The following is a 25,936-nucleotide window of genomic DNA, read 5'->3' as shown; positions in this document are numbered from 1 at the left end:
TTTAAAGTTTACCGCCTGTATTGTCCTTGGCTGGTGCCATAGTTTGAACGGGACCCCTGAGCCCAAATCTCCCTATCATAATGTTCTACTTGTAGGTTTCTAGGACCCTCTGGATACTTCTACTTTGCTATTCTCCCATGCTTCTCTAATCTAGAGTCCCAATAGGATGTCCTCCCGTCTGTCCCAGTTTCCTGGTAAGTGAAGGCTTTCATGGGACATGCCCCTTGGGCTAATATGCAGATATAAGTGAGTATATAATATTTGAGTCTTTCTGCTTCTGGGTTAAGTCAGTCATTATGATCATTTCTAGCTCAATCCATTTATCCACAAATTTTGGGAATTCCTTGTTTTTAATAGCTGAATATTATTCCATAGTGTATATGTACCACAGTTTCTTTATCCATTCTTCTACTGATGGACACTTAGGCTGTTCCCATGTTCTGGCTATTATGAATAAGGCTGCTATAAACGTGGTTGAGCAAATTTTCTTATTGTGTGCTGGAGCATCTTCTGGGTATATTCCAAGGAGTGGAATACCTGGGTCTTGAGGAAGCCCTCTTCCCAGTTTTCTGATATAGTGCCAGATAGATTTCCAAAGTGGCTGTAGTAGTTTGCATTCCCACCAGCAATGAAGGAGTGTTCCTCTCTCCCCACATCCTCGACAGCATGTGGTATCGCTTGAATTTTTGATCTTAGCCATTCTGATGGGTGTAAGATGGAATCTCAGAGTTGTTTTGATTTGCATTTCCCTGATGATTAAGGAGGTTGAGCATTTCTTTAAGTGTTTCTCAGCCATTTGATATTCCTCTGTTGAGAATTCTCTGTTTAGTTCCAAGCCCCATTTCTCAATTGGGTTATTTGGTTTGGTGGTGTTTAATTTCTTGAGTTCGTTATATATTTTGGATATTAGACCTTTGTCAGATGTAGGGTTAGTGAAGATCTTTTCCCAGTCTGTAGGTGACAGTGTCTCCTGCCTTACAGAAGCTTCTAAGCCTCATGAGGTCCCATTTATTAATTGTTGACATTAAGACCTGTGCTGTTGGTGTTCTGTTCAGGAAGTTGACTCCTGTGTCAATCTGTTCCAGGCTCTTCCCCACTTTTTCTTCTAACTGACTTAGTGTCTCTGGTTTTATGTTGAGGTCTTTAATCCACTTGGATTTGAGTTTTGTGCAAGGTGACAAATATGGGTCCAGTTGCATTTTTTTACACTTAGACATCCAGTTAGACCAGCACCATTTGTTGAAGATGTTATCCTTTTTCCACTGAATGGATTTGGCTTCTTTGTCGAAAATCAAGTGAACATATGTGTGTGGTTTCATATCTGGGTCTTCAATTTGATTCCACTGATCAACCAGCCTGTTGCTATGCCAGGACCATGCTGTTTTAATTACTGTTGCTTTATAGTATAGCTTGAGATCAGGTATGGAGATTCCTCCGGAGCACCTTTTATTGTACAAGATTGTTTTAGCTATTCTGGTTTTTTTGTTTGTTTGTTTGTTTGTTTGTTTTTTCCATGTGAAGTTCAGAATTGAACTTTCAATGTCTTTAAAAAATTGTGTAGGTATTTTGATAGGGATTGCATTGAATCTGTAGATTGCTTTTGATAGGATGGTCATTTTTATTATGTTAATTCTCCCGATCCATGAGCAAGGAAGATCATTCCATCTTCTCATGTCATCTTCAATCTCTTTCTTCAGAGTTTTGAAATATTTTCAAACAAGTCCTTCACTTGCTTAGTTAGAGTAACTCCTAAGTACTTTATATTGCTTGTGGCTAATGTGTAGGGTGTGTCTTTCCTAATTTCTTCCTCTGCAAGCTTGTCATTTGTGTATAGGAAGGCTACAGACTTTTTTGAGTTAATTTTGTATCCAGCCAATTTGCTAAAGGTGTTTATCAACTGTAGGAGTTCTCTGGTGGAATTTTGGGAGTCACTTATGTAGATTATCATATCATCTGCAAATAGGAATAATTTGACTACCTCCTTTCCCATTTGGATACCCTTGATCTCCTTTTGTTGTCTTATTGCTCTGGCTAGAACTTTGAAGAGATATGGAGAGAGTGGGCAGCCTTGCCTTGTTCTGGATTTTACAGGAATTTCCTTGAGTATATATATATATATATCTTTTAGATCCATTTGACCCATGGCATTGGTTAATGATGTTATTTCTTGGCTTAGTTTCTGTTTCAGTGACTTGTCCTTCAGTGAGAGTGAGGTGTTGAAGTCTCCCACTATTATTGTGTGGGGTTCAATGTGTGGTTTAAGTCTTTTTAGCAGATCTTGTATTGTATTGCCTTGTATTGGGAGCACAGATGTTCAGAATTGTGATGTCATCTTGGTTGACTTTACCTTTGATGAGCATGAAGTGTCTGTTCTCATCCCTTTTGATTAATTTTGGTTAAAAGTCTATTTTGTTCGATATTAAAATGGCTACGCCTGCTTGCTTCTTGTGACCATTTGCTTGGAATTTTTTTCCCAACCTTTTACCCTGAGGTAATGCCTATCATTATGGGTGAGATGTGTTTCTTGAATGCAGAAGAATGTTGGATCTTGTTTATGCACAGTTAGTCTGTGTCTTTTTATTGGAGAATTGAGACCATTGATGTTGAGAGATATTAATGACCAGTGACTGTTAAGAGTCTTAATTTTGATGTTGGTTCCAGTCGAGTGTTTGTGTATTTGTGTTTTTGCCATGGTATAATTATATATTTCCTGAGTAGTTTTGGGTGTAGCTTGACACTTTGGGATGGAGTTTTCCTTCTAGTACCTTCTGTAAAGCTGGATTTGTAGATAGGTACTGTTTGAATTTGGTTTTGTCATGGAATATTTTGTTTTCTCCATCAATAGTGATTGATAGTTTTTCTGGGTAAAGTAGTCTGGCCTGGCATCTGTGGTCTCTTAGGGTTTGCAGGATCTCTGTCCAGGATCTTCTGGCTTTTATGGTCTCTGCTGAGAAGTCAGGTGTAATTCTGACAGGTTTGCCACTAAATGTTATTTGGCCCTTTTCCCTTGCAGCTTTTAATATTTTTTCTTTGTTCTGTATGTTTTGTGTTTTGATTATTATGTGATGGGCAGTGTTTCTTTTCTGATCAATTCTATTTGGTTTTCTGTAGACCTCTTGAAGGTTTATAGGCATCTCTTTCTTTAGATTGGGGAAATTTTCTTCTATGATTTTGTTGAGAATAGTTTCTGGGCCTTGGAGTCTGATATCTTCTCTTTCTTCAATGCCTATTATCCTCAGATTTCTTCTTTTAATGGTGTCCTTAATTTCTTGGATGTTTTGTGTCAGGAGTTTTCCAGATTTTCATTTTCTTTAATGGTTGCTTCAAGATCTGTGATTGTATCTTCTAGCCCTGAGATTCGTTCTTCCATCTCTTGGATTCTGTTAGAAAAGCTCACCTCTTTGTCGCTCGCCTTCTTCTCTGAGGTCTCACGTTCTCATTTTTCTTCTGTCTGTGTGTTCATCATTGAATCCATTTTCATCTTCAGATCTTGAACTGATTTTTTAATTTCTTTCACCTGATTTTTTTGTATATTCCTGAGTTTCTTCCATTGTCGCTTTATAGGTCTTCAGAGCTTGAACCATTTTATTTATTTATTTCATCTGGTTGTTTGCATTTTCCTGAAATTTTTCCAGTTCCACTCTATGTGCTTCTTTTATGTCTGTCACTTGTTCGGCTGTGTCTTCCTGCATTTGATTACGAATTTTATTTGTTTCCTCTATTATCATCCTCATTACCAAGGATTTGAGGTCATTTTCTTGTGTTTCCATTGTATTTGAGTTCTCTGGGTTGTTTTCTTTGGGATAGCTGGAAACTGGAGACGCCATGTTGTTTTGGGATTTTTTGCATGTGCTTTTATGCTGTCCTTTAGACATCTTGCCGTCTCTGTTTTTATTGGGTAGCTTCCAGAGTTGGATGGAGGTAGTCTGATGATAGATTCACTTGTTTTTTTCATGATTCCCGTAGGCTGGAAGCTCTGATGCTTCACTCGTGTGGATGGCAGGAGGTTAGCCCTGTTGTTTTGGGCTCTCATAGCCAGTGATCCTCAGCTCCCCTGTGCTGTGGGTCCTGCAATCATTCTGGGTCTCCTAATGAGCGTTGGGTCAGGACAAAGTATCCACAGCCTTCTGGGTCCCCTGCCAAGTCCAGCCAGGGATACTGGGCCCGAACCACAAGTCAAGCTCAGCTAGATTCTCAGGGCCTGAACCGTCTGCCACAGCAGGAGAACTGCGGCTGTGCTGAGATCGCACCTCTGGTAGAACTGAGCGCTCCACCCAGCCTGCGTCACAGCAGGAGAACTGCAGCTGCACTGAGCAAGTGCCTGTGGTGGAATTAAGCGCTCCACCCAGCCTGTGTCATAGCAAGAGAACTGTGGCTGTCGCTGGGCTGAACTGGTACCTAGGGTGGACCCAGATGCTAGGCCCAGCCTGCGTCACAGCAGGGGAGCTGTGGCTGCACTGAGGTAGTGCCTCAGGTAGAATTGCTTGCTGAGCTGAGCCAGCGTCTCCATGGTACTGCTCACTGAGCTGAGCCCAGGACTCTGGGGCTGAACTGTCCTCTGAGTCCAGTTTAGGTCTCAAGGCACGACACAACCCAAATCCTGTCCAGAGTCCCCTCTCCCGCAGCAACTCTCACCGGCCACCACACCAATCGCCCCCACCAGAAGGCTCTGAGCTGCAAACCTCAGCTGCCACCATTGGTGCCACTGGTGCCACTGCTTCTGCTTCTGCATCTGCCTCTTCCTCTGCTGCCACGATCCTAGAAAATCCATGCTCCTCCCATGTGCAGGAGCATGCAGGTCCTCCGCACCCTGGTCCCTCCGAACCATGGATCACTCCTGCTGCCGCAGTATGGGGGCCTTGGTGTTCCTGGCTCAGAAATCTGTGCAATTCCCTGAATTGTTCACTGGAGCTTCCAAACACAGTCCACACTGCTCGCCACCATCTTGGATCCCAGGGAAGATCCTTGAACTCATTGGGCCAGGCAGGTTGGGATCAGGCAATGAGAGCTCCAAGCTGATGGTTGCTTGGTAAGGTTCCCCAAAGGCCTCCTCAGGTTTGTTCACAGTGGGTGGTGGAGGCTGCACCCAGCTCAGCTCAGCTATGTTCTCTGTCTATATCCCAATTGGATCAGGCAGGAGAGGAGTAGATGACAGAGTTCCAAAGCTGCTCAGATGCCCTGCAGTCCTTTTTGAGGTGGCAGGGCTCTGCCTATCTCCTCTTGTTCCAGGTGGGCTGGGCCAGTAAGCAGCTGAGAAGAGACCTGAGACCAAAGCTGCTTGGGAGCCCCACAGACCTTCTTGAGATGGCAGCAAATGTGTGTCAGGCTGGTAAGCAGCTGGGGGACGGGTGCTGAGGAGACTCTGACCCTGAAGCTGCTCACAGGGTGGCAGCTAATGTGGAGTGTGGCCCAAGCAAGTCTCTCTGTTCAGCCTGTCTGCTCTGTGTTCTAGCTGTGCCAGGCCAGTAGGCTTTAGGCTGGCAGAGCAAGACACGAGCTGGAAGCTGCTCGCAGTATGGTAGCTCATGTGGAGCATGGCCTGCACAGGTTGGCTGAGCCTGTCTGCTCTGTGTCCTAGCCTCATCAGCCCAGTAGGCTCTAGGCAGGTGGAGAGATATCTAAGCCGGAAGCTACTAGCAGAATGGCAGCTAATGAGGATTGTAGCCAGCACCTGGATTCAGCATCTCCCTGTATGCTCTGTTTCACAGATGGATCAGTTGGGTAAGTGCCTTGGGGGGGCTGAGAGAGATCAGAGCCCAAATCTGCTCAGATGCTCTACAGGTCTTTTTGAGATGTCAAGGCTCTGTCTATCTGCTCTGTGACCCAGCTGGGCTAGGCCAGTAACAAGATCATGCTAAGAGAGATCTGAGCCAAAACTGCTCAAAGGATGGCAACTAATGTGGATTGGGGCTGGCACCTTGATTCAGCTCTGCCTGTCTGCCCTTTTTCCCAGATCTGGTAACCAGAAGATAGGCTGAGAGAGTCCAAAGTTGCACTGGTGTCTTGCAGTCTTTCTCAAGATGGAGGCTAATGTGGGCTGTCCCCCATTCTCCTGGGATTTTTCTGTCGGTTAGCTGGGTGGCCAGGGGTCAGACTCACCCATGCTCTACATAATGTGGATTCCTCTCACCTAGGAATCAGCAGAGTTGGTGTTTCATAGGTCTCAGTTTGGTCTTTAGGTTGCTGTGCAGTCCTGGTTGTCCTGCAGATCAGAAGTGGTGTGTGATTGGCACCACCATCTTCTATCCCCTCATATATTTTGACTTTTTATAGAAGAGAGGTTCCCACATTTTAAAACTTTCCCAATCCTGAAAATGTTAATGAAAGTATTTTTCTTCTTATTTTATTCACATGCAGATTGCACAGAGCAAATGTTATTTTACTGCATAATTTTATTGATTATATATATAATTTCAGTGCAATATCTTCTACATGAAACATCTGACTAAATTAGAAAATAATTAAGTGGTATTTTCTTTAAAAAATAAAATTGGGAAGAGCCAGAGTATCAGGACTTTGTTTTGTATCAGTGTTGGTGAAGGAAGGAGGTGTTTTGTGGATTTTGTTGTTTAAGACAATGTATCTAGCACAGACTAGAATCAAACTTCCTGTGTAACAGAAGATGACTGAACCTTGGTTGCTGCTGCCTCCACTTCCCTAGTACCAGGACTAGCTGTGAGTCCTTCCATTCCTGGTGATTCAGTGTTAGAGATCTGACCCAGGGCCACACCGATGCCAAGCAAGCACTGAGCCCTCTGAGCAACATATGCAACAAAGCACAGTTTATGAATGCTAAAGTAAGAACACTTTTAAAAATGTTTTGTCCCTACAGTATAAAACTTTCCTTTGTGTAGTATTGTCATCATTATTGTATTTTGTTTGTTTATTTTTATGTTAGCCTTTAACCAGGATATCACTGGCTCCAGGACCATGAGCTCAGGGACCACAGAGCTGCACCATCATGTATAACTTCATCCTGTTTTTAGAGTTGTACTTTCTTATAATTCCAATGCTTCATGTGGATATCAGGTCTACTAAAGGAACTATCACAGAGATTGTTCCAGAAGCAAAAAAGAATGTCTTCTGTTGTTATTTTTGGAGTATAACTTTGATATAGTAACTGAATTTTTCAAAGCCCTTTCCCCAAATAGCATTTTGGTGATTAAAATCAAATATGTTTGCAAAACAAATTAAAATTATTGAAAAAAAATCAATATTTAAAAAATTAACCTTTGGTATTCTATTAATATAAAGCAATATTTTAATATAGCATAAGATCCTCTATTAATATAAATTCATAGCTATGTTTATGTAAGTACATACCTATGCACACTTACAAATACATAACCACAGTCAGATTTGTAGTTCTTTGACGCCATCACATTTAGGTCAACTGAGGGCAAATAGAGATAGAAACTAATGTTATTCATTGTAAGCTATAGAATTAAATTAGAAATCTATGTTTGATTCAAAAAGAAAAGAGGAAACATGAGTAGTATTGTGTGATGGAAAAATACTGTTTTTGAAAGCTTTGGAGATGTAAAACTCTGGGAGAGACAATGAGTTTAAAAAGTGAGCAACTAACAACAGTATTAAAACCAACACTGTGCATTTAGGATAATATACTGAAATGAAAGCTATTACAACTCTGTGCGTGTGTGTGTGTGTGTGTGTGTGTGTGTGTGTGTGTGTGTGCAGGTATGTGCGCACACACGCCCACATGCATGTTTGCGTTTGTGTTTGGTAAATATTTATATAGTCACACACACATGCACACACACATGCACACACACACACACACACACACACACACACACACACACAGAGGAAAATAAGGAAAGTCAAATGAAATCCCAATGAGATGCAAGGGACCATTGCTTCAGAAATTATTGTTATGTGTAAATAGACTTTCCCAAGCACGTAAATGAAGGTTATAGACAGAAAAAGATTAAAAGCAACAACAACAAAAACCTTACTGTTTTTTCACGTTTTAACTTTGTCATGATTTTTTTTTTCATTTTTTGCTGATACCCAGGTGATTTAAAAAAATAAATTAGAACTCCATAGTTTCAGAATGGTTGTTTTAACTCTTGACTCTCATTGAGATATATAGACTTTGGGACTAGTTGATTTTACTGTGTGATTCTTTTATTTGCATATTCATTATAATAACATTTTTAATAAATAAGAAAATTTATTAAAATACAGGAGAGAAATATAATAAACTCAATGTGTCAAAACACAATCCACGAGTTTCTTTGTTTAACACTAGATATTATAAGTTTGATACAATTTAGTCTTAAAAAGAATAACTTAAGTGACAATTCTTTTTCAGATTCTAAATATTAGCTGTTTTGAGCTTTTGATTTCAGTTGAATAAACTGAAAGCAAATGTACAAAAGAACAAAAATACTAAACAATATTTCTACTACATCATGACTTTGTATGCATATGTGTGTATGAGGTGCACATCTAAGTATGGTATTTATCTGCAGTAGGTATATGCATGTGTGCACATGCCTATGTGTGAGCATGTGTGGCATCTTGAGATAGGTTCCAATACAGAAATTGCGTCAGTGTTTAAGGTGGAGCAGGAGCATATGATGGTAACCACCAGAGTCCGGATGCACACACATGGATATGTGCACCTGCAGGTATGCTTTCACAGTATGTAAAGACTAAGATGTAAAACCTACATACGTGAGAAAACAAAGTGTCTTTTGGAATGTTGCTTTATTTGTTTAATATAATAGATTTCAGTTCAATCATTTTCCAGTATATGTCATGTTTTCGATTTTCTTCAGGGCCATTGTTTATAATTGCACATTTTCATTATCCACTATGTGTTGGTGGATATCTGTTCTAGAATATGAAGTGGATACTGTTTTCAGATGAAAACTTTATTTTTTTTCCTTGTAGGGAAAGGTGAGCATGGAAAACCATACCCCCTTACTGAGGAGGACCATGATGACTCAGCTTACAGGGAAAACGGCTTCAATATTTTCGTCAGCAACAATATTGCTCTAGAGAGGTCTCTGCCAGACATCCGCCATGCAAAGTAAGTATGAGCATCTCACTGGTGCTTCTTCCTTTGGCTATTTTGCGTTATTATTTTTTAATGCTTATCACTGTGGTATATATAAGCAGAGTGTCATACTCAGCATTTGGATTAAAACTTTCATGTTTTGTAATGCTAAATATGATTAATTAACATTACAAAGTTTTGAAATACTGAAAGAATGTCAGTTGCACTTGATCCCTTTCTCCCTGCTGAAACTTTTTTTAAACGGAGGGAAAAAACAAAAAGCAGGGGAAGCAGTAGGAGATGCCTGCAGCTGTAGATGAGGCATTGTGGTCTTCTTCCGTAAGGTGCATGCGTGCATCTGACCACATCTGAGCAATCACCCAGTCAGAGATGAGCCACAAAACTGAACCAAGATACAAAGCATAAGGCCAACCCACCAAGGATTCACTTCCTTTACTTAAACCCCACCTCTTAAAGATTCGATCATCGTCCAAAACAGTGCCACTTCTGGCGACCAAATGTTCAAATACATGATGAGCCTGTAGGAGACACATTAAATCTAAACCACAATATGAACTCTCAAAATAAATGCATTTTCATTATGTATATTATCTTCATTTAAAACAAAATACTTTAATAAGATATCTTTACTTTTTAATCTTTGATATTATGGGTTCGAGATAAACGTTTTTCTCTGGTTGTTGGTGTTAACAGTGTTGTCTTTGGACATGCACCCGCAATACACTGCTAACTTAAGCTAACATTACTCAGGGCCCCTGACCTAATATTCCCATAAGGAGTGATTACAACAAGTTATTACATGATCATGGTTCCTTTTTCAATTTCCTGTCACCTTATGGACTGCTTGTGGTTTGACAAATGACAGTGAATTATTTTTATTAAACCATAGCTAAATGTCTACTTTTTCTTTAACTTGTTAGTTGTTAAGGGAGGTGGAATCTTTTGGGGGTTTAATGATAGATAAACAAAGTCAAAAGAATGTGACTATAACAGATGTGACTATGAACTTCAACACCTTAGCACCAGTCCAACCACACTGGTGCATTTCTCCTCATTCTCCTTTAAGAAACACTTGCATGAGAGAGGAGGGAGGAAGGCAGAAAAAAGGAAAGAGGGAGGAAAAATAGAAAAGAATGGGAGGGAACAAAAATAACATAAACTAAGAAAATAAACATTGGAGCTATAGACTAAGGGAGAATTATAAGTTCATAGTGTTTTGATAATTGACCCCTAAAATAAAAAATATCATATGCTTTAGGGGTTATTGTTTTATTTACATTACTACTTTTTAAATTTACTCTAATTCTTTAATGTAAGAATTACTGTGTTTTTCCCTCAGAATCTAGATTAAATTATCATTTCAAATACCTTTAAGTGGAGGATTAATGTGAAGAGCAAATCATTTGTTCCCTAAACTGGAAACTCTATATATTTCCCTTGGCCTTTTATCCTGGTATATCATTTGCAGGTTATGTACAATTATCCATTGCACTTCCCACTGACGGAAATCTTTCTTGTTATGAGAAAGTATAACATCTAATTTTGCTCCATCATATATGAATAAGCATCATTATTGTCACCATAAATATGCTCAGATAATAATTTCCTCTTACATCCTTTCCTCCCCAACACTTCCAACCTATTAAGGGGCATTCCAGTGGAAAGTGTTACAGCTAGAAACAGCCAAAGGCTGCCGAAGAAGATAGACAGCATTCTCTTTAGAGCAGTTTTAGTGTGACCAAAATTCTGAAGACCAAATTTTCTTTTTTTTAAATTATATTTTATTAATTTATTCATATTACATCTAAATTCTTATCTCATCCCTTGTATCCTCCCATTCCTCCCTCCCTCCCATTTTCCCCTTACTCCCTTCCCCTATGACTGTTCCTGAGGGGGATCACCTCCCCCTGTATATGCTCATAGGGTATCAAGTCTCTTCTTGGTAACCTGCTGTCCTTCCTCTGAGTGCCACCAGGTCTCCCCCTCCAGGGGACATGGTCAAACATGGGGCACCAGAGTTCATGTGAAAGTCAGACCCCACTCTCCACTCAACTGTGGAGAATGTCCTGTCCATTGGCTAGATCTGGATAGGGGTTTGAAGTTTACTGCATGTATTGTCCTTGGCTGGTGCCATAGTTTGAGCAGGACCCCTGGGCCCAGATCTGCCCATCATAATGTTCTACTTGTAGGTTTCTAGGACCCTCTGGATCCTTCTATTTCCCTATTCTCCCATACTTCTCTCACCTAGAGTCCTAGTAGGATGTCCTCCCCTCTGTCCCAGTTTTCTGATAAGTGAAGACATTCATGGGGCACGCTACACAATCCTTAAAAGTGAAAGCAAAACCAATTTGAATATTTTATTATATAAAGGAATAATATTACTATTAATAAAAATACTATTTTAAATATTAAGGAAGAAAATGATGGCAACTCATACCACATTCTTACCACTGCTGCAACAGGATCCTGAATAGGGCCAAGTGCCATGGAGTAAAAAGATATCAAACAAAAAGTTAAAGTAAACACTAGTAGAGACTGTACATGAGGAATAGTTCAGCGATGGCTAGGATAACAGCTTAGCTTTACTGCAGTCCATATCTGATTCTCAGAAGGGCAAGAACAGAACTGTGACCCTTCCCTGACGTTGTCAATCTCACCCACAGAAAAACGCAAACTAAAGTCTTGCTGGACCCACACTGCTGAAAATTTTATGCTTCCAGTTTCCCTGTGCATCTTACTTGGACATGGATTAAACAATAACACCAGCAAGCGCTCTGTGCAAAATCCCAGAAATCACAGAATCAACTCAACACATATTTTAGAATTATTTGTCAAAGTACTCTGCAGCTAACTGACCATACTTTCTTTAAGTTGTTTTAGTCTGTGAAATAGGATGCAACATTTTTGTGATATTAAAACAAAATAGTTCAAAGAAACTTTGGACGGCCTCCAGAGTGTCAGAAGGAAAGGGTTCATTTTTCTGGGCTTTAGGTAATATTGTGAGAATATTATCTTGCCATTTTTGTTAACTTAAACTTCATTGCAACACACTAGCTTACAGTGTGTATGCTTTTGATGTACTCTGCTGATCCACACGCTCACCTGTACCTACCTTCTGTTCTGGGTGGTTTGCTATGCTTAGTGTACATTTTTATTTACAGAGAGAATATTCATTACCAGTTACTTTAGAATTCTTAGTCTACAAGGCTGTATTATTTTATTTTATTTTACTCCATTCATTCTCACTACTACCAAAGCTATCAGCCGTCTTAGGTTGTATACGTCATAGACAATAGCAGATATGTCATAGGCAATAACAGAATCATCTTAGAACCATGGATGAAGTAAAGTTGAATAGTAGTGGCCAATAACTTGAAGTAATTAAATTACTTCAAACATTTTAATTTAGGCTTTTTAATTCATTTTTCCAATTTTTTATCATCTCCCTGTCTTGCAGATAGTTAGTTTATAGTATCTGTGCTGTGGTAGAATCAACGCATTCACCACCTTTTCCATACTATTAATCTATATATTTTCAAGCTATAATCTATATAATCTGTATATTTTTAACCACTCACCTCTTTGGCATGTTTGTATGTTCATTGCCTAGAATCTATTATTATATCATCTCTTGATACCTTATTTCATACAATGCTAATATGTTATAGGGGCATATTTGTAATATATGTCCTTTTGGGAGTTATTTTAATGACATGACTTCACAATAACACATTTTTATTTTACCCCTCAAGAACATTAATCGTGTCTTACCTTCATATTTAGACATCTACCTAGGCTGTCACATAAATGTTTTATTTTATTTAAAACATCTTATTTAATTCCCACTTAAGAATTTAAGAAATTAAGACATTTATTTGAATTCAAATTATAAAAGATTATAATTATAAACTATGGAAAAATAGCCTACATAGAAAAAAAGTTCAGCTAAATATTTAAATAATAAAGGGAGTTTGAAGGATCTCTGAGCAAGTACTCCTTTCTTGGCATAAGCAAGTCTACCCATTATTGTTATAAGCACTATTCAAAGCATGAGATATTTAATTAATGAGAAGAAATCAGGTGTCAAAAGACAGGAGTAGTCTCTCTTGAAATGACCATGCCTGCCTGTGGGTATATAAGGAACTTTTGTTTAGTATCTCTCACCCTCTTAAATCTTGTGATTAGATATACACTAAGCCTTTCTTATTCATATATATTCATATGCATATTTGAGCTTGGGGTGGGGGATGGGATGTGTATATGCTACTAGACAATTGTAGAATTAAAATGATAATTTGCAAATTCAGTTCTATCCTTCCACTGAATGGGTTCTTGCAGTCTAATTTAGGTGTAAATGCCTTTACCTATCGAGCCACCTAACCAGCGTTGTTAACATTGTTTCTCAATAAATCCCAATTTTGTTTCCCAGAGAGAGAATGTACATGAAATAAAGTGACCTAAAATCCTCAAATAGCAGGAGTTATATACAATTGCATTGGATTTATGTAAATGTGTCATTAGTGTGTTAGTTATTTTGACTCTTTAAAATAGGATGCTTACAAGTACAGATGTTTATATGAATTTCCATGTATTTGTTTGTTAGGTGGGGTTTGTTACTTCTATTGTAGTTGAGTATCTAGGACATTTTAAAGTTAATACTGTCTTACTCTGCTTCTTGGCTTTTCTATTTTCATCATTTCTATTTCATTGGACTGAGTTTTTCTTGATCAGAATAGTCTTAGCTTCATAGCTTTGACAATAAATGGGATATTGAGGCTTGGGAGAAGATGCTGTGATAACTCATCTCCTGAGAAAAATACAGGAGTGTTTTCCCACTCTCAGATCTTATCATTGCTCTCAGTAGTATTATAGTAATATCACAGCAATATATCATACTCTTGTTGCCTGGACAATTTCAGAAGCAATTGAGATATTCTCCCAGAAGCGATTTTTCTATTGAAATATTGCCTTTAATATTGAGATTCTGCGGATGAGAATTCTAATGTGAGCCAAGTGTAGTATCCAGTGCTGAGCTCCGGAAGGAACATGCACAGGCTCTAAGTCCCAACCTTTGCTGACTTGAGGCATCTGCAGAGATGAAGGGGGTGCATGCAGAGTTCAGAGTACAACAGGACTCTGCCTGCAAGAAGGGCCCAAAGTAGAAAATGAAAGTCGACAGTGAGACATGGTTAATGCTCCAAGTCTCAAGTGCATCAATCACCGATGCTTATACTTGTTCTGGAATAACAGCTGGAAGGGTTCAGAAAAAGCAGGCGTACTCATGACAGGGCACCTTGCCCATTGGAACATCTGTTAGGAAAGGAGTCCCTCCCTTGACAAAGAACACAGGGTGCTTCCTCTATGGGTAACATGGAGAATTTCTGAGCATATTCAGAACTTAGGTTACTGGTTTTTTTTTGTTTTTTTTTTTTTTTTACTTTTTAGTATTCTATATTCTAACCGTCCTTACCTACCAAAAAGGATGTCCCATTGAACAGGCTGAAAATTTTAGTTTTTCCTATGGAATTTTTATTTACCTACTATACTAAGAATGCATTCTTCCTTTATGTCTCTGACTACACATTACAAATTTTACAACTGTGACCAGGTTTGCCAAGCAGTTGAATCATAGTCTACTCAGGGTATTTGTTTTTCATTTATTTTGTTTGTTTGATTGGTTGATTTGTTTGTTTCAAATGATGATGCCTTATGAAGTACCTATCAATATCTTCCTTATTTTCATTTATATAAAAATTACAATATGGATAATAAACTAATGTGAACTCTAAACCTGAACTGCCAGTAAGTAACTAAATTTGTGGGTAAATTTCAGTTTAAGAAAAATAAGTTATATGTTCAACTTTTAATTAAGATTTAGTAAATATGCTTACAATATTTATTTTAATTATATATGAAATATAACTGTGATTTAATAGGTGTGACTCTTTCACAAAAATGTTTGGGTATAACTAGCCAAAAATTTGCAAGAATACTTTTTTATTTCAGTTTAAATAGCTCTCAGCACATTCTAACTGGCAAAACTGAGTCTTCTTTCCGTTTTTATGGTGGTATGTAAGGGTAGTTGACTAAGTGCTTTCAGTCAGTGAGATCACAAGTAAACTCAGCATCAAACTAAACCACAAAGCCCCTTTCTGTACTCTGGCCACCTGTGATACTGCCGGAACAAGAGGGGGAAATATGTTCTTTGAAACAATTGCGATTAATGTTGAAGCATTGTTTATAAATAGAAAAAAAAATCAATAAAGATTACAAACAACATACTGAAAGAATGAAAGGTCAGTCACAACAAATAAAAGTGAATTTTCAAAACTTAAATTAGCACCTTCCATATTGAAGAGTGTGTATGTATAAATGTGACACTATTAACATCAATACATAATTACGTCTCTATGAGTTAAGATCTAGATTCATAATGAAATTACCACAATAACAAGTGCGCGCACACACACATTCCTGATCTATGACTAAAGACTGAGAAGTGGGGAAGAGGTTTTGTCACTGTAAATAAAAGTTGCATATGGTTTTGCTGTCACGATGGAGATATGCCTGGGAGAGAGAGCAGTTGACGAGCTGTCAGGCTTTCAGCCTTCAGCATGAATGACAGATTATGAAACAGTGTCTTTGAAAAGTGGAATGAGGGCAAGTGGAAGGGCCCTTTGTCTCAGAGTGATGGTGGGAAAGCAGTGTACATAAAAAAATATCAGGAATGAGCTAGCAGCTTTACAAATATATCTATTGAATTTCAAGGTGTGTGTGTGTGTGTGTGTGTGTGTGTGTGTGTGTGTGTGTGTGTGTGAACTTGTGATAATAATCAAATAAAAAAAAAACCCAAAATTGGTATGGGTATGAGAAAGAGTCATGTCTTGAATTGTGTAAAGAGAAGAACAGAGGTCTCAGCATGGTTGTTCCTGCTTGAACGTTTGGGAGGGCCGAGCATAAAACCTGGAGGGTCTGTGGTCAACCTGGGCTGCACAGGAAATTCTCAGTGAGGCTTTCAACATGTAGAGAAAAAAAAATTGTACTTTTCTATAAACGTTAAAGTAGCAACCATAACTCTAAACTTATTATTTAATTTTACTCGCTCCAGAAGTTTTCTGAAATGAAAGGAGGTGGTTAAGGCTGTAACTTGCACATAACAAATGTGGTTCTGAGAAATCTTTCTTATTCTCAAGGACGTGATCAACTTTGTTTTTTTAAACCAGTGAGCCATGTAATCATCAGTACTGCGCAGGCTATGGAAGCATAGCAGAAATCAATCTTTGGGTGATTTGTGTTACAAACACATATTAGTGTTTGTCATTCATATGCTTTGCATGAACTTTGTCATAACACAAATGGCAACAAAGTTTACACATATTATTGAAAAAATTATTTTTAATCAGTAATATGAGCTTTAATTGGATATTTATAAACTTTATTGAGAAATATTTTTTAAATAAAGCCAAGTATAATGACTTGTAAATAGTTGAAAGATTAGTGATATAAAAATATCCATTTAAAAATATTGCTGTAAAATGTGAATTAGATAGTTGTTTTATTTTTGAAGGACCAATCATTATTTATTGATAATTGAGTTAATTTTGATTAATAATTATGTGAAAGAATAACATGTACACTTTTTAAACTTGAATTAGTATTAACTCTGCTCCCCAATTAACCTGGGACAAACACTTTCAAAACAAATATATTTTAACCCTCTCAAAAATGTCCAAAAAAGTAAAGTAATTAAATATATTCAAGTATATATTTAGTAGAATAAGATTTGGTAGAAAAAAATAAATTAAAAAGTATCCCTACCACAAGTGTGTCATCCTTCTTTGGCAGAATCTCAGCAAGTCAGATTCCAGTGTGCACTGCCAGAGAAAGTCTCACTGTGCTACCTCTGGGCCCTGCTCCCAGCCAGGACTCTTTCCTGGGAGGCATGGTATTTCTGCTTTTTTTAAACAAGGTTTCCTGTTCTGGAAGAGACAGCAGGTTCTCTTGCTCCTGGGCATCACTCTAACAGCAGAAGCTCTCCTGGCATGTGACTTTCAGAGAATGCTTCAATCCCAGTCAGTGTCCTGAGGTGATGTGGTTCCCTGTGAGCAAAGCAGCTGCTGGGCCCTCTCCAGAGCCCTCAGCTCCTGGAGCACGGTATCACCCTGGGGATTTTGGCATGCTCCCCTCCATCCTCTGAAGATCCCTGCTTCTGGGGGAGCCTCCTGCCATCAAGCAGTTGCTGTTTATGCTCTTCCCAAAGAAAACAACTTCCTTGAAACATAACAGAAAGTTGTAACAGCTCAGTGCACTCTGACAAAGCTGACACCACCTTTAAGGCAGCCAGTGTGTTTCACAAAGATAGAACTATGTCTGAAGACAATTATTTCTCAGGAAAAGAAGTGAAGAAACAGAAATCTGGGAAGAGTACCAAATTAAGAACAGATACCAAAAGCTGGTTATATCAATCAACCTGGGGCAGGCCTCATTCTTATGACTGGTTGGTAATTAATAACACAAATTAAACTCCATATTTTTTTATTATTTTATATATTTGTTTTTATATCAGGAGAATTAACCTGATGTTTGGTAAAGACAGTGGGAGGATGGAAAAGAATACAATAAAAATGCACTGTACCAAATTCTCAAAGAATAAAAATCCATGAACCTTGGAAGCTAAGTCTTCAAAAGAGACACAATTTTAATGGCTTCACCCATAGAGTGATTTATACTTCAAGATATTATATTGATTAAAAAACAATAAAGCAGCCAAGGAGGGTTTATTGAAACCCCAAGCTGGGGATAGTCTGCTAAGGAAAAAGCCTCCTTCTAAGTCTGGGAATATCCAAGCTGCCACTCATGAGTATCAATACTAGGGGCTTAATACAGTGCTGGAAAGAAATAGACTTCACTAAAATAATCAGGTCAATCATTAAGAATTAAACAAGGGATTTTAATAAGCTCAGGGCATAGAAACACTAGTACTCATAAAATAATATCTAACATGTCTAAATTCAAATAAACTATGAAGCACACAGAAAACAAAGAAAGCATAGCCTGCACAGATAAGGGGGTGTCCATACTGCATGGGAAAGGGAGATAGATCCATCAGTGAAGTGCATCCCACAGTAGCATGAGGACCTATGTTCAGATCATAGAACCCACGTAAAAAGCTGGACCAAGCAGTGTGTTTGTCACCCCAGTGTTGAGGAAGTAGGTGATGGAGGAGGGTTCCCTCAGGCTTTTTGGGTAACCAGTCTAGGTGAATTGTTTAGCTCAAGTTTCAGTGAGAAACCTGACTCAAAACAAATATGGTGAAGAGTAATGGAAGAGAACACTTGCCTGTACATATATATGCATGTGCACATGCATGCACGCACAGACACACACTCATATGTATACTGAGACAACAGGAACACACACACACACACACACACACACACACACACACACACATGTAATCAGGTAATATAAATTCCCCACAAGAGATACTAAAGATTGTATGTGATAGAAAAAGACTTTAAACCAGTCACTTTCAGTATAATGACTAAGCTAAAGGAAAAAGTTACCAATTGAAGCAGGAAAGAAGGAAATAAATTTTTATCAAATGGAAAATACCAGTGATTAAACATGAATTGTAAGCTACAGAAAAGAACCAAATAGGACAATGATAAGTAAATTAAAAAAAACTAGAAGTTATATAATAAAGAATCAACAAAACTGAAGATAGAAATTATTTCAAAACATCATAAAGAAAAAAAATAATCTGAAGAAAATCAAAAGACATGGATGAACTTATGGCTCCACCATGAATGTGATCATGTAAGGAGAGAGTCCTCTTGAAGGACAAAATAAAGAATAAAAAGAAGATAAGGTACTTGAAAAACAGTCGACACAGGAAAATGTCAGATTTATTGGAAAATAACAGCCTACACACCAGGAAATTCTAAGATTCAAGTAATATAAATTCCAAGAGAGCTATCATTAAGGCAAAAACTGCAGGACACCTCTGCTCGAACCGTGGCCTGCAGAGTGTTGATTTTCAAGAGGAAAAAGGAATTCAGGTTCAATTCGACTCAGTAGCCAGTTTGGTTCAAACTAACCACGGGTGGCTTATTTCAGGCAGATTTAAGCACAATACACATGGCCTCTTTGATAAAGATGGTTTCTATAGATCGCTTGAGAAACAGTGCTCATGGTAAAGATCCAAAGGCGACGACTGAGATCAACTTAAGGGTCCAGACGAGCCAGCTGTGGCTTGGGCATATAGATAGTGCGCAGGTCACCAGGCTAATAACCACATCCATCCCAAGCCAGAAAACAGGTTATAAGTCACTTCCCTTCAAGAGAAAACCCTGTGTGTTTAAAATTCTCAGTTCCCCTAGTGCTTATCTGTTGAGTACAAGGGCCTTTTTTTTCTCCTACTTAAAAAAAATGAAGTAGAATATTCACAACAGTAAAAAGAAAACTGTCTCACTACTTACAAGGGAATCATAGTAAGAGGGGCAGTGAAGTCATCCCATTAAAAATGGAGGCACAGTGACTATATCTATGCAACAACTCTGTGCCTAAGGCTTAGGGCACGCTGCAGAAGAGAGGGTGGAAATAAGAGCTACTTTTTATTTGGGTGGGTTCAAGAAATTTACTTTGAGATTGTCTCTCCTGGTAATGTCAGACACGATAGCATAAACCCTCACAAGAATGACTGTCTGTACATGAGCTGAAGAGAGACAACAATACCAGACTTGCCAAGGTGGATGGAGAAAAGCCACAAGGACTCAAATCTACACAGAGAACTACAGGCAACAAAGAAGTGCTAAGAGCAGGAGAGACAGCCGTCTCCAGGGAAGAGCAAAGCAGCTGGTTATCCAGGACCACATGGCGATCCTGGAAAACATATATTTATGTAGTACTATAAAGACCCAACAGCTTTTATTTAAGAACACACACACACATACATATGTACACACACACACACACACACACACACACAGGTACATATGTACACACACACATACACACACACAACATATGTACACACACATACACATACACAGGTACATATGTACACACACACACAGGTACATATGTACACACACACACAGGTACATATGTACACACACACACAGGTACATATGAACACACACACAGGTATATATGTACACATACACACACACACAGGTACATATGTACACATACACACACACACAGGTATATATGTACACACACACAAACACAGGTACATATGTACACACACATACACACACAGGTATATATGTACACACACACAAACACAGGTACATATGTACACACACATACACACACACAGGTACATATGTACACACACACACACACAGGTACATATGTACACACACACACAGGTACATATGTACACACACACAAACACAGGTACATATGTACACACACACACACACACACACACACACACATATATATATATATATATATATATATATATATATATATATGCACACACACATATATGCCTGCAATAACAATGAAAAAGACTCCATGTGTTTGAAAGAGACAAAGAAGGCGTGTGGAAGGTTTGGAGAGTGAAGAGGGAAGGGGGAATAATATGATACTGTTATAGTGTAATATCAAAAAGGATAATTAATTAGCAAGCAATTGGAGGCCAGTGTGGCCTTGCTGTTCTTCACTTGTCTGGTAAAGGTGACAGTGGTTCTTCATGCATTTAATAGTGCGTGTCTTTTGAATAGCATCGTCTCATTTACTGGTCCTTTTTATCATGTGCTTTGCCTATGTCCGTGGCTGATTTCTTGTTTTGGATATGCGTTTTTCACTTGATGCTATCCCATGTACGAACCATTTGCCCTATTTCCAGAATCATTGGAGTCTTAGGAAGTTAATATTGGTGCCTAGGCCTAGTGTTCTCCAAATCTACCTCTTGAAGTTTTAAAGTGCAACATCAAGATTACTCGATCTATTTTGAATTAAATTTACAGGAAGAAAGGTAGGGATGTGATTTTAAGGTTGTATTGGTAGATACTCAGTCTTCCCAGGATCTTTTTTGCATAAATTATCTTTTCCCAATGTAGTTTTTTTTTTTGAAACTTGCCTAGAATAAGATGACTACAGCTGTGTAGGTGCATTTCTGATGCTGCATTTATTTTGGGTATTGTGACTAGATGCCTGCATTAGACAAGAAAGACACAATGTATCTGGGCTTCATTTCAGTATGGATGTGACATAGACTCCTAAACCACCACCACTAACTGGAGCTGTTGATATTTGACAGCTGTTTAGGGGAGGAAGGGTCAGTTTTCACTAGGGGTATGACTCATGATTCATTATCCACGCTCCAGTATAGTTCCCTAAATCCATGACAGACTTTCAGCATAATTACAGTCAATGGATACATTGGTATTGCTGGGATAAAACACTATGACCAAAACAACTTGTAGAACAAAGGCTTTGTTTGGGTTTATGGTTCCAGAGGGAAAGTTATCCATCAGGGAGGCAGAGATGGTGTCAGGCAGCAGCAGGCATGGCATCAGGAGGAGGAAATTAAGGGACTACTTTTTGATATGGGAGAAAGCAAACTGGGGGTAAGTTGGAGCCTTAAGCTCTCAACGTCCTGCCCCAGTGACATGTTTTCTTCAGCAAAACCACAGAGCTTAAGAAAAAAAGTGTCATTGACTGGGGACCAAGTGTTCAAATGCATGAGCTTATGAAAGATATTTCTCATTTCAAAAAAATTTCAAGTTCTCTTTTAAAAAAATCCCCCCAAAGTTAGTATATAAAGTTGTGAAGTAGATGTGGCAGGAAGAGGAGTTAGAAAGAGTAAGCAAAGATTGCGTGTACCAAAATACATTGAATAAATATGTAGAGTCCTTTACAAACAAAAGAAATGTATGTGTATGTGCATATATATCTATAATATATTATATGATATTACATCTATAAATGCATGTATGTTTAATTTGCTCTGTCTTTTGTCATTATGGTGGAATACCAAAAAAAAAAAATACTATTTTATTTTAACTCAAATGGCCATAAACAAAGGCCTGGAAAAGCAAATGCTACTAAGTATGATGAGAAATCAGAAACTTCACTTCTGATCAAAGTATAAGGTGACACAGAAACTTCGGGACACACTCTTGCAGTTTCTAAAACAGCTAAACACCAAGTTTAATGGGACAGCACTTCTACCTCTAGGTTTCTATCCACCAAAATGAAGAGAAATGTCTGGACAAAATTTACAGGTGTATATTTTCATCAGAGTAGAAACGAAGGCTCTACCCAAATGGCCACCAACTGATGAATGGATTAATAAACCATAAAATAAAATTATGCACTCATTAGGAAGTGTCAATATGTGTTGATTCTACAGCTTGCTATTATCTTAGCCCTGAAAGCCTTTTGCCAAGGGACTACAGGAATGAATAATTTCTTCCAAAGTCTGATTATATCCACACACAGATGTCCGTTAAAGGGAAGCCCGGAACACAGGGAATTGACAGTGATTACCTAGGGCTGCATGGAAGGAAGGGTGCCATGATGCTTAGTAAAAAGATGTGGATGCCCAGCATGGTGGCGCACACCTTTAACCCCAGCATTTGGGAGGCAGAGGCAAGTGGATCACTGTGAGTTCGAGGCCAGCCTGGTCTACAAAGAGAGTCTAGGACAGCCAAGGCTACACAGAGAAACCCTGTCTTGAAAAACTAAAAATAAATAAATAAATAAATAAATAAATAAATAAATAAATAAGAGGTTCCTGGTTGAATTAATGAATACACCCTAAAACTGACTTTCAGTTGCTTATCAGGGTATGTGAATGTGCTAAAGATACTGGATTTGTGTGTCAAATAATAAAAGTATGATTTAAATCATATATAAATTATGCCTCCAGAAATCATTCTCAATTTTCTAACTGAAATGATTGTACTCTTTTTGTTCCTGTATTTTACCAAACATAACAATTATTTCTTCCAACAGACCTGATCAATGTAACAGGTATTCAATACTGGGGGATTATGAACATTATGTAGCAATAACTGACTATTATTTATAAAGTGGATTAAAATATTCAAATATCTCATTGTCAAATACACATGTTATAGAAAGTTCTTCTGAAATTTTGGAACCCCACTATAGAAAGTATTGTTTATCATTCACTGAAGCTGTGTTGAGCCCAGATTAATCACATATTTCAATAATATTTCATTTCACTGTATTGCTTCTTCATGCAAGGCAGCATCAGTGCTTCCACATTATTATTATTTACCTGCATCCAATATTTCCTCTAGCTCACCTTGCCAAAGTCTACCTTGGGGCTGACTTCTCCAACTTCCTATCTGTCCACAGTTTCAGTGTTATTCAAGGCACTGCAATGTCACCAGAATATTCCCATCAAATTCACCTGTGTTTTGCTTTATGTGGCAAATGTCCAAAATCTTCTCCAATCTATGTTGTGAAACTTGATAGAGCCAACAACTACATTGATATTTATGGGTTCTTTTACCTTTTTATTGTAACTTATTAACATTACACCTGGATGGTAATCCTCTCTCGTTCTTACCTTCCTGTCCTCCCCAATCTATTCCCCTCCCCTAGATCTCTGACAAGTGGGGTCCCCCTCCCTACCATCTGACCACAGCCTATTAGGTCTCATCTGGATAGCCTGCATCCCTGTTCTTTGTGTTCCCACGGGGCCTCTCCACCAAGGGGCAGTGATGAAATCCTGGGCACCAGAGATCTTGTCAGAGGCAATGCCCATGTCATCCCTTCCTCTGCTCCCCCCTCCCACGCCTACCCCCTTCCCTGCTTTCCCTTTCCTCTTGTGGAGATCTTAGATCTTATGAGCTTAGATCATAATCCCCAGCATTGAATGAGCTATGCATTGGCTGCAACCAAACAGGGGTCCAGGACCTCTGCTTGTACTGTCCTTGGTTGGTGTGTCAGTCCATGCAGGACCCCCTGGGTCCAGATCCCTCTGTCTTGATAGTCTCCTTGTAGAGCTCCTGACAACCCCCACCCCTGTTTTTCCATGGCCCAACTCTTCCATACAACTCGCAGCTCATCTCCCAGAGTCCAGATGAAAGAGACATTGGGACTTGGAGACACATATCTTTAACCGCTTTATCTGTTTCAAGGATTAGAAGCTTTCTTGCTTTCTCCCGCCTCAGCCTTTCATCCTCTCTTTCCTGATAAATAATTTACATTTGATGCCACATTCAAATTTCCTCAAGGCCCAGTACCAGTACCAGCCCCAGTTTCTTTTATATCCCACCCCTCCTTTTTATTCGAATCAGTCACATTTTTCTCTTAAAATATACAGCCAAAATACACATTAATGCATCCACATCTTCTGAACTCACTTCTCTCTTTGTTGAAATACCAGGACAGCCTTACATTTGGACTGCATGTGCTTCTCCCTGGCCTTCTGAAATGTTCTTCAAAGGACACAACTCTGAGCCTTAGGAACCAAGGAACAACAGTATTTAAAGTACCTATGAGGCCCACAGCTTTTCAAACACAATAACAGTTCAGAAAATATCAGCATCCTCTTTTTATTCATTACCTAGCTTTAGTTGCCTTCATATTGACTATGAATAGAAAAACTCATAGATGATGCACATACTCATTCCATTGTTTTGTAGTGTAAGCATAAAAGATTATATTAAAAGCTTTCATTCTTCCAAATAACTTTATTTAAAATATTTATATGGTCAAATAAAGGTATGGGTAAATGGATAAACAAGTAATGATGACCCCTTTGTACTCAAATGCGCACACATGGCAGTCAATACTAGCTTTTATGCCTGTCAAAGGCAAAATAAATTGCCAGTTATCACGACTTTATCAAATCCAGTTGACATGGAAAGATTGAAACAGAAAATGGAGTGACAAAATCCAGTCACTGAAAATTGAATATGCTGACATTAAAACAATTACTATGTAAATTGGTGCTTAGAAATGACTTATACCGATCAGTTCCGTAATATACTTGTCACTAGCCAGATGTCAAGTTGACATTTTATTTTGCCGCTATTGAACATGGGGCACAGAGACCTGTAGCTGAACCATAACAGATTGTGAAGGAACAATGCAGTGGCAAAAGGTTAGAGAAAATAAAGATTTTCCCTTAACTTTCTGAACATTTCTGATCTACTTATAATAAAAGGTAAATAAATAATTTACTAACTGCTATAGATGAAATCTTCAAAGTCCTCCCAATGATGGTATAATAAAGACTTGGTGGACAGCTTGTGGTACTACTAAAAGATGGTAAAACATTGAGGAGGTAGGAGCTAAGCATCAGGGGCATGCCCTAGAAAGAGCTATTGTATCCTAACACTCCTCTCTCTTTGTTCCCTAATTACCACACTATTCTACCATGATGACAAGCTCTGCTATGTCCCAAAGCAATAACCAGTGGACTGAAATATCTAAATCTATGAACCCAATATGAATGTGCATTGCACTTGTTGATCTCAGGCATCTTGCCAGTGATGGAACTCTTGACTAGCGCCCTAAACAAAATGTTATTAGCTATTCTGCTAATCTTGTTTAGTTAGCTTGAATTCTCTCAAATGTAGTTACCTGAATCTCTAAAGAACACCACTTTACAGAGCTTTTGTTTTATACACTGGGAGATAATAATTCCACATGTAACTAATAATTTGGCATGTGACCTACTGAAAAATAATCCCAGTAAATAAATTTAGACAGCTCTTTTGTTGTAATTATGTGTCTTGGTTTTCTGATGCTTAGTTTTAATTATCAACTTGATACAATCTAGAATCATCTTCAAAGGGAACCTCCTTGAGCGATTGTCTAGATGGACCTAGAGACATGCCTGTGTGGATTACCTAGATAATAGGAGGAACTTGGCCACTGTGGGTGGCA

General features: G+C 38.5%; 1 protein-coding gene across 3 annotated transcripts in view; it reads left to right on the top strand.

Moving 5' to 3' along the window:
* GALNTL6 (polypeptide N-acetylgalactosaminyltransferase like 6) overlaps nt 1-25,936 on the top strand; it is a 1,047,269-nt gene that overhangs the window by 420,855 nt on the left and 600,478 nt on the right. For all 3 annotated transcript variants that reach the window (XM_084760044.1, XM_084760046.1, XM_084760045.1), the window contains one exon: nt 8,920-9,058. In XM_084760044.1, the coding sequence (XP_084616170.1) occupies nt 8,920-9,058 (139 nt within the window). The remainder of the gene's footprint in view (nt 1-8,919; nt 9,059-25,936) is intronic.

Source organism: Acomys minous, assembly GCF_964271855.1.
Source record: "Acomys minous genome assembly, chromosome: 15".
Classification (NCBI taxonomy): domain Eukaryota; kingdom Metazoa; phylum Chordata; class Mammalia; order Rodentia; family Muridae; genus Acomys; species Acomys minous.
The sequence above is the reverse complement of the archived record's forward strand: the minus strand, read 5'-3'. Positions and strand labels throughout refer to the sequence as shown.